Below are 12,436 nucleotides of genomic sequence, written 5' to 3' on the forward strand. Positions count from 1 at the left end.
AAAGAAATTGAATGAATGTTACACACCATCTTTCTTTGTTCATTAGTGTCTGCTATCTGAACTAGATCCAACTGCATGTGGTTGATCCAATATCCCTCTTAAACTTTCCTTTCCTTGAACCTGTTTGGTTTAAAGTTTATTTGTTACAAATTAATTCACACAGTAAGGTTTATTCTCATCTCCTGAACTACAAAGTACAGATGCAATGTAATTATTAAGAGAGGTATATAAGATTATGAGTGTCTTAGATCAGGTGGACAGCCAGCTCCTTTATCCCATGGCAACAACAGCAAATACCAGAGGATGCTGGTTAGAGGCGAGTGGAGGAAAGTTTGCAGGAGTGGTCAGAGGGTAAGTTCTTTTTATACAGGAATGCACTACTGAGGGTGATGCTGGAGGCTGGTTCAGGAGACAGAGTGCCACATGGATGGGGGCTATGGTAGTGGAAGGTTTCGACTGTTGAGTAGGTTTATAAAAATTGACACAACATCGTGGGCCTGTACTATAGACGAAACATTCCTTATTCTAATATATCCTAATTTCAACGTATCATCTTCCTAAGTGTGAGCTGTGATATCACAAATTTCTATCTCATTAATCCAACAAGTCAAACTCTGTGGCTGTTACTTTATGTAGCTTTAATTCATTGATGGAGCAGATAATCATTTTGCATAGCTTCACCATAATACCTTCATTACGGTGAATAACAAATCATTTACTGTATAAGATACAAAAGTATCTATATTCTTAAAGAGATACAAAAACTTAGAGATACAAAAAATTAAAAGAAACATTTCTCATGCTCACACTTCCTTCACATCTTGTAGAAGGAGAGGCAAGCCTTTTGCCTGGGTGGATATTACAACATATTACATCATAGTCACTATGGTTAACACTACAAAAAATAGTTCTCTTACAGAGACAGGCACAAAATTAGCTAAGAATCAAAAACACAACTTTACATGTACTATGCTCTAATGTTCTATATTCTTACTTGCTGTGGTTTACCAGGTACAAATGTATATTCAATCTTGTAATTATATCCCTCTACCACTTCTTCAAGCAGCTCAACTCATGCACCTCTGTGGGGGAAAAAAACGTTGCTGTTCTTAAATCTTTTGCCTCTCACTTTCAACTTATGACTTCCAGTCCATTGAGTCTGCTGATAAGTGAAACATCCAATTACTCGAACCCCACTTTATTCTTCATCCATCAGATCTTCTTCCCCAGGATTCTGCCACCCTTCCTCACACCTGGGGCAATGGGCAAAGGCCACTTAACTTGTGAGCTGAGGGAATGGGTGGTCAGGATATACGCATCTACATTAATCCCATTTGCTACCATCTTGACTGTCATCTCCTATGTCTCTCCAGTTCAACAGCCTGTCCAAATATCTCTTATATGTAGTTTTTGTTTTAAATCTCATTCCACCACCTCCTCTGGCAGCATATTCCAAATATCAACTGCTGTGTTTCAAAAAAATCTGCTCATCCCCTTTAAATTTTCTTCCTTTCATCCTTGAAGACTGTCCTATTGATGTTGGTGCCCCTTCTAAGGGAAGAAAGGTTCTGACTATGTCACCTATCCATGCTTATAATTTAATTCATTACTTTTAGGTCACCCTTTTAGTGGACCTCCTCTGCACTCTCTCCAGCCCACCTACATTGTGACCAGACTACAGATATTTTCCTAAATGTTATCTAACCCGTGTTACGTGAAGTTGCAATGCAACATTCCACCGCTGTATTTTTTAACCCGACTAACAAGGGCAAGCATGCTGGATACCTTATTCAGTGGCCAATCTACCTGCTTTGCCTCTTTTAAGGGGCTATAACCTTGAACTCCAAGATCCCTCTGTTCATCAACCTTCCTGGTGCCTGTTTATTGTATCTGTCTTACCCCCTCATGACATTCATAGAAACATAGAAACATAGAAGATAGGAGCAGGAGTAGGTCATTCGGCCCTTCGAGCCCTGCTCCGCCATTCAACGAGATCATGGCTGATCTTAAAGTTCAGTACCCCGTCCCCGCCTTCTCTCCGTAACCTTTAATACCCTTATACTGAAGAAATAGATCTAATTCCCTCTTAAATATATTTAATGAACCTGCCTCTACTGCCCTCTGTGGCAATGAATTCCACAGATTCACCACCCTCTGGGTAAAGAAATTCCTCCTCATCTTGGTCCTAAATGGTTTGCCGATTATCCTCAAACCATGGCCCCGGGTTCTGGATTTTCCCATCATTGGAAACATCCCATCTGCATCCAAAGCACATCACCTCAAACTTGTTGGGAATAAATTCCATCTGACAATTGTCCGACCAACTTCCATCTGATTTCTGTCCTGCTGTAACATTAAATGATCTTCCTTACTCTCTCCAACAGCACCAATTTCCAAACTTTATAATCATACCTCCAACATCCAAATCACAAACAACAAGGGTCACAGTACCGATCCCTGACATGAACCACTGGCCACAGACTTCCAATCAGAAAAAGCATTGCCACACTCTGCTTCGTATCATCAAGCCAATTCTGCGTTCAATCAGTCAGCTCGCCTTTAATTCCATGCGCCTTATGCTTCAGGACCAGCCAACCATGTGGAATCTAGCTGAGCGTCTTCCTGAATGAAGCTCATGGAGTCAACATCTAACAGTTTGGCTTCATCATTCTTTTGTGATCAAGTATTTAAATTAATTGTCTGCTGTGCCGTTGTAGAGCTCGTCGAAAGAACCAAAGACTTGTTGATCCAAACCAAGGCTTTTATTAGCAAAAGACCGGAGCTCTTCACAGGTGGCCGACCAGTCCGGAATGATCCGACCTGGCTAGGGACACAACCCTTTAAGGCCCAAACAATAGGTGTGGCTTAGCTCTCAGCCAATCGCTGTAAGCACAGTCTAGATACAGTAACTATATACACTATGTACATTGGTGATAGATCTGTACTATCACAGCCGTGTGAAAAGATTATTGCAGAGAATGCAGCAAAAGTGGAATTGAATTCAGTTTATTTTTAATCTACATTTTTGATCTTGCTGCTGAACCATGCCACTTCTGGAAAATCATGTATCAAGTGGCCCAGGGAATTTCACTGAGAATCACTGAAACTTGTCTATGTGGAAGGAAGAAGAAGAGTTCAAAAAGGGACAATGAAAACTGGGATCTCTTCCACACCAGCTGAGCCATTTAAAACAATCAAACACCTCTGTTGCAAAAGCTGACTGGAACTTGAAGAAGTGCCTGAACACAGTAAATTATAGAGCACAAGACTGTTACACCTTCAATGCAACACCAATAAGATTAGCAGCCAAGTAATTTCCAGTGTCATACTAAGATTGAGAGATCAGCCAACCAGCAAATATCTAAAGGAAGTAAAGCACAAAAGTCTGCAGACACTGTGGTTGAAGTGAAAACACAAAGCTGGAGAAACTGAGCCGCTCAGGCAGTGTCCTTTATATAACAAAAGTAAAAATACATGACCAATATTTCAGGCTAGAGTCCGAAACGTCAGTTCTGTATTTTTCCCTTTGCTATATAAAGGACACTGCTTGACCTGGTGAGTTTCTCCAGCTTTAAGTTTTTACAGCAAATATCTAAATGCTGTTCTGAAACTCATTAGGTGGGGTGAGAAAGGTTGGGGAGGTGGGTTGAAACCAGGACAAAAGAAGATAAGTCTGCCTCTCATGAATAATAATGTGAGCAATGGTTATAAATTTAAATAATTTTAGACATACAGCATGGTAACAGGCCATTTTGGCCCAACGAGTCCGAGTTGCCCTATTTACATCCAATAACCTACCATCACTGGTATGTTTTAAGTGGTGAGAGGAAACCAGAGCACACCCCCCCCCCCCAGGGAAAACCCTTACAATTCCTTACAGACAATGTGGGATTCGAACCCCAGTCCCGATTGTTGGCGTACGCCACCTGTGCTGCCCCAAGATCAACTGATTCTGACTAATGACCCAGTTCCAAATGTTTTATAATCATGTATATTGAAGGTGATTTAATTGGACTACTGTGCAATGTAATGCATAATTATATGAATATGTGCTTGATCTAACTGTCAGGAATAATATTTTTGTAAATCTGAATGAAGGGTTTTTTATGACTTTAAGGTTCAAAAGAGTGCGAGGGAGGATTTTTTTTGTTATTTGACAGAATGTTTAAATTTTAAAATGGAACCATTCCCACAGTATGTGTCTTCTCAGAGAGTGAATAGCAAGATCTAAATTTTATTCCAAACTAGCAGGATACCCAGGAATAAAACATTCAATTGTTGACCACATGATTGAAACAAACTACTTAAAAAAACTTCATGGGAATTCTGCATAAATATATTATTTCAAACGGAAAATTTACATTCTTTGTAGCAGAGATACATGGTTCAAACAATGATGACCTGGCAAAACATAGACAAATAATTCTCAGCTAAGGGATTCATAATAATATTATAACATTAGAAATAGAGGCATGAGTCGGCCATACTGGCCCGTCGAGCCTGCTCCGCCATTCAATAAGATCATGGCTGATCTGATCATTGTCTTGACTCCACCTCCCTGCCTTTTCCCCATATCCACAAATTTCTTTCTTACGTAAAAATTTAACTGAACCTTAAATATGTTTAATGAAGTGGCCTTAACCACTTCCCTGGGCAGAGAATTCCACAGATTCACTACCCTCTGGGAAAAAACAGTTTTTCCTCATCTCCATCTTAAATCTACTCCCCTAAACCTTGAGGCCGTGTCCCCTAGTTCTGGTCTCACCTACCGGTGAATAAACAATGTTCTTAGTGTTTCCACCTTGAGTATTTACATATTCTAGAGCGCGTCGGAAGAATCAAAGGCTTGTTGATCCAAACCAAGGCTTTTATTAACTAGAAGACTGGAGCGTATCACATGTGGGTCGACCAGTCCAGAATGACCTGGTCTGGCTAGGAGCAACCCTTTAAGACCTGCAGTAGATGTGGTTATGCTCTCAGCCAATCACAATCATCCTACACTACAATCTATACATGTACACATTGGTGATGGAATCTGTACTATCACACATATAGACTGTTCGGGTCTCCAACATATGAACAGAGAGCTGCCCATGGAAAAAGCAGGGCTCTTCCAATTTCAATCCAGCTACCTTCAACGTCTGACCTTGGGATTTGTTATGGACATGACGAAGCTCAATCGTATGGGAAATTGAAGACTCTTGAACTCAAACAGCATATCAGTGGGGATGATGGGAATTTTTGGAATGGGTGCATCTTCTCCATTGCCACATCCAGAAAGTATTGTCACCTCAATAACATGAACATAAGATTCTTAACAGCCAGTCTTGTTCCATATTACAGGCATGGAGAATCCAAGTTCTGAAGGAGCATGATCAGTGCGCCTTCTTTGAGACTGAAGTAATGTAGAAGAGCTTCTGCCAATCTTGCTTCGCTTTTTTGGGCCCATATTGAACTGGGTTTGACCACTTATTTTTATTCTGAATGTACATTGATGCACAGCACAGTAACTAATTGAGGTGTCCCTGGTGCAAGTTCATTTTTTTATTTAACTTTGAACTTCATTTGACCTTAAAAGTTACATTCAATGTGGTCATGACATTCAGCATTCAAATGTTCCCACAATTATAGTAAACAGTAATTCAACTCAATGCATTCTGGTCAAAAAACACTTTTGAACATCATATGATCCTGAAGGTTAAATTCAATGTGGTCATGACATTCAGCATCAAATGTTACCCCTACTGAACCTCCTTGGACATGTCTAGAGTGCCCTATATTGATTTGCATAGAGAACAGACAAACAGACAGAAATGCACAATTAGATGTTACTCAATTGAGACATTTGGGACTTTTGAAGGTTCTATACATGTGCTTTTCATAGCAATAAGTGAAAATATTAACAGGGAGGACTTAAGTCATAATGTTTGATGTGATTATGATGGGAGCAGGCAGGTACATTTAAACCAAAGATACAATGTGCTCCTTTGTACAGTACTGACTCTCACCTCAACAGTGTATTTTCAACCAATGCAAATGTAATGAAAGTATCAGTTATTTTCCACATTGTCTTTCTCCCTGCACTGAATACCTTGCTAGAACACGGAATAGAGAGCATTACCAGACAATGCAGCACCTTTGGCCCATCATGTTGTGCTGACTGATATAAACATACTCCGCCATCAATCTAACCCTTCCTGAACTCACAGCCCCTTACCCTCTCGTTCTCTCACATCCTATTTAAGAATTTTAAATGTCCTGATTTTACCATCCTCCACCACAACCCACCACAATGCATTCTGGGCACCCACCACTCAGTGTAAAAAAAACTTACCACTGACCCTAAAACTTTCCTTTGCTCACCTTAAACAGATCTTATATTTAGTATTGCCACCCCGAGAAAAAGGTGCTGACTATCCTTCCTAACTGTGCCCCTCATAATCTTATGCACCAATATTGAGCCACCTCTCATCCTCCATTGCTCTAAAGAGAAAGCTCTGTTATTCAGGTGTATGTGGACGGGACCTCCTTTGTTCTAGTTACATTTGATTGGGTTTCAATCTTTCTCTTGAACTGTTTTATTCATCCTGTGACAAAAGTGAATAATCTCATGCCACACAGCAATTTTTTTTCTGCTGTTTGAAAAGTTCTAAATCCAAGCAAAATATAATTCGATTATTATATTCTGATTGATTTTACAACCTCTTAGGAAGAAAGTAAATTGAAAGGGATGAGCATCAGAAGATCCTCAGACACATTTCAATAGTCAGTTTCAGAGCTTGCCTGGAAGAGGTGACTCATTAGTTCTCCCACTTGGTATGTGATGACTTCCAGGAAGCCTTAACAGGGCGAATATATATATGCCATTTCAGTCTGCAACTGATTCATATTTTATCAAATATTCTCTACATTTTCTTTAATTGATATGGACTGAGTATATCCTAAAAAATGTATGTTTTGTAAGTAATGCCACGTTGCCATTTATGAAGCTTCCAATGAGGAAACGAGCAGTGAAGCAAAGTGAAGAACAATTATTTGCTTCTGATGCTTGAGAGTCCTCCCTGATCATTGGTTGTGAGGGACTTCACAAATGGCATCCAGAATCTCAAACAATTAGCAGCACAAAACAAAGGCTTCATTTGGCAAGAAAATACGAGTCTCTCTGAAGTTTGCTTCACCCTTCTAAAGAAGGAATATTCTCCCCGACGCTGACAGATTCCATTATGCCCAGCATAAAGCTCAGTCCTAAAAATTATTTTCCAGAAAGCGCATCCTGTAAAAATGATGGCGCCTCCACAATCAGCAACATGTGCACGGTGCATTATAACAAAGACATAAATGGCCAAAGGGTCTGAACAACATGAGAAGCAGAACCAGTATTTGGAAATTCAGACCCACTTGCCTGCTTCACCACTCAGTAACGATTTACTGTATGTACCTCAGAGTCACTTTTTCCTTTCTTGTCACGATATCCAAAATCTATCTCCGTCTTGCACTAATACTGTATTGTTTGAATTAAATCTGTTGAATTAAAACATAGGATAGTACGAGCCCTTGGACCGTGATATTAGACCAATTTACATCAATAAATCCACTCAACATCAATCTAACCCTTCCCAACCTCACAGCCCATAACCCTCTATTTATCTTACACCATGCCTAACTGAGAGTCTTTTAAATATCCCTTCTGTTAGAGTCTCCGCCACCATCCCTGGCAGTGTTTTCCAGGTATCCACCAGTCTCTATGACATACACCAGACTCTAATCTTCCCTCCTTTAAACTTAAACAGATTTTCTCTCATATCAGCCATCGCTACTCTGGGAAAAAGGTGACGACTGTCAACTCTATCTATCCCAATCCCAGTACTTTCAGCTCGCACTACCTCTTGCACTGTTTAGTAGACTTGACTGTATTGCACGCAAAACAAGGTTTCTCACCATATCTTGGTGGATGGGACAAGAAACAATTCAATTCTGTTTGTTCAGTGATTCAGGCTCTGAAATGGGGAATTTCAAGGATTTGTGAGATGGAAAACATTTCTTCTCAGGTGAATGGCCGTCCCCTTATTTTGAGACTGTGACCCTTGGTTTTCAAGACCTTCGCCATTGCTCTGATAAAGTTTTGTATGTGACGGTGCTTTTTTTCCACTGTAGATTCTGAATGGAAGAGCTCTGATTTTCATTTTATTCTTCACCAGCTTTTGGCCAAAATGAATGTCACGATCCTGGCATTCCTGTCAATGGAAGGCGCTTTGGTGACGTTTTCCTGCTTGGAAGCTCTGTGTCTTTCCACTGTGATGAGGGCTTCATCAAAACTCAAGGATCCGAGACAATAACCTGCATGATGCAGGAGGGGAATGTCATCTGGAATTCTGCAGTCCCGCGATGTGAAGGTAATTACCTGAAACCTTAGAATAAAAACTAGAGCCTCTGGAAATAGCAGTTATAGAGCAATTAATTGGTGGCATGAAGTGATTGATCGACTGACCGTCGGGTGAACTGCACGGTTTGTACATAGTTCTCTATTTTCATCTTTTGTAGCACCATGTGGTGGCCATTTGACTGCACCCAGTGGGATAATACTCTCTCCAGGGTGGCCTGGATATTACAAGGACTCTCTGAACTGTGAATGGGTGATTGAAGCAGAGCAAAGGCACTCGATCAAAATAACATTTGACAGGTTTTCATTTTCATTTCTTCTGAATGAAAATACTGTGATTATTAACTTTGTTGTTATAGCCTGTTCCAAAATTTGCATTGTCATATACATGCATATCAAAATTAGGTATGAATTTAAATAGATGTTTGGCCTGCTGATATTCCCTTCCTGAGGAAGTGTACAGGAGGGAGATAGATCAGCTCGTTGGATGGTGGAATGACAACAATCTTATGCTCAATGTCAGCAAAACCGAGAAGATGATTGTGGACTTCAGGAAGAAGTCAGGGGAACATGACCCACTCCTCATCGAGGGCTCAGTAATGGAGACGGTCAAAAACTTCAAATTCCTGGGTGTCAACATCTCCGAGGAACTGTCCTGGAGCCTTCACGTTGACGCAATCACAAAGAAGGCTCACCAGTGGCTATACTTTGTGAGGTGTCTGAGGAGATTTGATATGTCACTGAAGACTCTCGTAAACTGCTACAGGTGCACCACCGAGATCATTCTGGCTGGCATGGAGGCGCCAACTCTCACGGCAAGAATGAACTCCAGAGGGTTGTTAACTGGGCCTGCAAAATCACAGGCACCAGACTTGACTCTAGCCTCTATCCTCAAAGACCCCCACGACCCAGGCCATGACCTCTTCACTCTGGTACCATCAGGAAGGAGGTACAGGAACCTAAAGACGAGCGCTCAGTGGCACAAGGACAGCTTCTTCCCCGCTGCCATCAGGTTCCTGAATAATCACTGAACCACAGACACTGCCTTACTTTCCGAGCACTTTTATTTTTTAATGGTAATGTCGTAAGACGGTTCTAATATGAATGTTTGCACTGTGACGCTGCCACCATGACATTAGATCCTGATTCTGATTCTCTATTTATAATTTGGCTTCTTGTGTAGTTCCACTTTTCTGTTCTCTACCCATGCTTCTGATATTACTTTTTTTTCTGGTAAAGTATTGATCTATTAACCATATAACCATAAAACCATTTACGGAGCGGAAACAGGCCATTGCTGTTTTCTCTTCAGCAATTGTTTTATTTCATAGTATTTGTAATTCTAGCTGTGCTCAAAGATACCGCATGTTAATCAAGTAATAGGTTTTTTTTTTGTCCTAGGGGTCCTTCGATGCATTTATTGACCACTTAAAATTCAATAGGGCTATTTAAATTTTCATTTGGAGTCCTGTATCCATCAAGCGCAGACTTTCAGACTCCCCAAAATACTGCTGAAATCTGCACTCACAGAAGTTTTCCTGAGCGTGAATCAGCGCAAAATGCAGTTCATGCCAAATATGGAAAACAATTTCAAGAGAGCAATTTGATTTCTTTAGCTGAATGCTGTCTGATTCACAAGAGTGTCCTTCCTTGTTCACCCCTCTTGCCATAATTGTTGAAGGCAATGTAACTGTGTGGAATTCTTCTCTCAAATCATGATGTTGGTTTAGTATTCACAACAATATGAGTTTTCTTACGATTCTTGAAACTATGGATATTACGTCATGCAGAAAAACACTATTGCCATTTATACACTTCATGGCTCTTGGTGCCAAAGCGTATTAAGATATTAATATTTTAAATTGAGTTCCAAACTCATACATCTTTTTCAAGACTTTAGTTACTCCATATTGGATATTGTTCTACTTAAAGGATGGTGTGCATTCTCCAACTGTACTTTTTATGTATTTGAAGCTCAAGCTTCAAAAGCATCAGCATTCCCATTGATAGAAGGCTCAGGTGCCAAATGTTGAGTTGAATTTAGTTTATTTATGTAGTGTGGCGCTTGCAGGAGCTGAAGGAAATCACTGCCGCCACACTGATGGTCGTTAACGACTATTTTTATTCACATTCAGTGCTTCCCCTTCAGGGCAGCAGGAGTTCAGTCACCTGGTGTATTGTGACGTCATAATCGCTGCCCAGGGTGGGCGCTGGAAGGGATGCTGGAGTCAGAGAGAAACCTCTGACGACGCCATTTCCCCATGCCTGCCCCGCCACGTGACGATGTAGCAGGGCCGGTTTGCCATGAGGATGTGCGCCGCCACAATAGCACATTTAAAACAACTCATGTTGACCAAAGTGCTGTAAAGTTCATAAATTACATCTTAAATTAAGCAGCTATTTAAAGTGCAGTATCAAACAGGTCCCCAAGGTTTTAAATTGTACATACCACGTGGTAACATTCAACAATCACTTCAAAACACTAGCTAGTAAAAGTATAGCTTCAGCCTGGATTTGAAAGAGTTAAAGGAAGGAAGGGGCTGATTTGATGGAGGGAGGACTGTTGGTCCACAATCTCCCCTGAGTTTATGATCTGAGCGCGGGACAACCAAGTGCCCTAATTTGGCCAATCTGAGGGGTCTTGAAGTGGAGTAGGGTGTTAGGGGATCAGTGACATCAGAGGGGGCTAGTTCATTGACATCTTTGTAAACAAACTGGACAAATTTGAAATCTATTCTGAGCAGCGCTGGCAACCAGTGATGGGAGGTGAGAATAGGATCCCTTTACTGGGTTCCAGTCCGGAGCCTTCCCGCCACATTCTGAACCAGTTGTGGATGGGATAATGAGGACGGACTAATTCCCGTATAAAGAGAGTTAGAGTAGTCTAAACAAAATAAAATGAGAGCATGGATAATTTTCTTGAGGTCTTTCAGAATTATTTGATTTTGGAAATAATGCAGAGCTGAACAAAGCTGGCTTTCACTACTGCATTGACTGGCTTGTCGAACTTGAAGGTGGAATCGAATATCACACCAAGGTATGTGACATATGGTTTAATGAGGGTAGCCAAGTTACCAAGATAATTTTGGTGGAGTCAGAGGGACCAAATAGGATGATCTTGGATTTGCCTTCATTTAGCTGCAGGAGGTATTGGTTCATCCAGCACTTTATGTCCTCCAGACAGTCGATGAGGCTGGTTATCTATGCTTGGTCGTTGGGCTTCAGGGGGAGTTGGAGCTGATTATCATCAACGAAGCAGTGAAAGGAGATGCCATGTTTTTGGATGATATGGCCGAGGGGAATTGTATAAGGAGAAGAGAATGGACCCTTGTGGGACCCCTCAGGAAAGGGTAGCAGAGGAGGAAGAAAATTTGCTCAAGTTGATTGAGAAAGTCCTGTCACCGAGATAAGATTTAAACCAGCTCAGGGCCATGCCATCGACACGGACCCTCTGCGAGAGGTAATCTATTAAAGTAGAATGTAAATCAAGAAATCAGTTTGGACTCTGATCTGCATAGTTTTATATCAAACTCTAACATCTTCACTGTCTGTGGGGTAAGGCATTGGGTAATGTTACAGAGAGGAGGCCATGGAGAGCTGCTTTCTACATGCACATTCATATGTTTGCATTCATCTCTGCTTTCAGCAGGGGAGAGATAATCAATGGAACATGAACCAATTCGTGTTTTGGCTTGAAGCTTCATCTTGAAAGAAGTGATTTGTCTTTGTTATGTTTTTACATTTTGATTGAGAGCATAGGAACAGAACTTATATTGAGAAAGTCCACTTCAATCTGAGGTGTCTGATGAAAAAGAAACATTGCATGTCATCACAAGCAGAAAATTATGCTTTTTACACAGCCATTTTGTTCGGGGACATTTTCTCCCTATTTCTGGTACATGTGCTGTGTGAATAAAACACAGAAATGGAATGGGGGCGTCATTTGAGTGCTGCCTTTTCACCTCAAAGGGACCTTGTAAAATTCCCGGAACACCTGCAAGATAAACGACAATTCTGGCATTCCGGGACCAATTCGGGTCATGATGTGTATTGTGT

General features: G+C 40.9%; 1 protein-coding gene across 1 annotated transcript in view; it reads left to right on the top strand.

The window, feature by feature from the left end:
- The window catches only part of LOC138736174 (CUB and sushi domain-containing protein 1-like), a 2,349,200-nt gene that overhangs the window by 1,590,122 nt on the left and 746,642 nt on the right, over positions 1–12,436 (top strand). Inside the window, exons 16-17 of the mRNA XM_069885244.1 lie at positions 8,199–8,393; positions 8,542–8,680. Of these exons, the coding sequence (XP_069741345.1) occupies positions 8,199–8,393; positions 8,542–8,680 (334 nt within the window). The remainder of the gene's footprint in view (positions 1–8,198; positions 8,394–8,541; positions 8,681–12,436) is intronic.

This window comes from Narcine bancroftii, chromosome 6, assembly GCF_036971445.1.
Source record: "Narcine bancroftii isolate sNarBan1 chromosome 6, sNarBan1.hap1, whole genome shotgun sequence".
NCBI classification, from domain to species: domain Eukaryota; kingdom Metazoa; phylum Chordata; class Chondrichthyes; order Torpediniformes; family Narcinidae; genus Narcine; species Narcine bancroftii.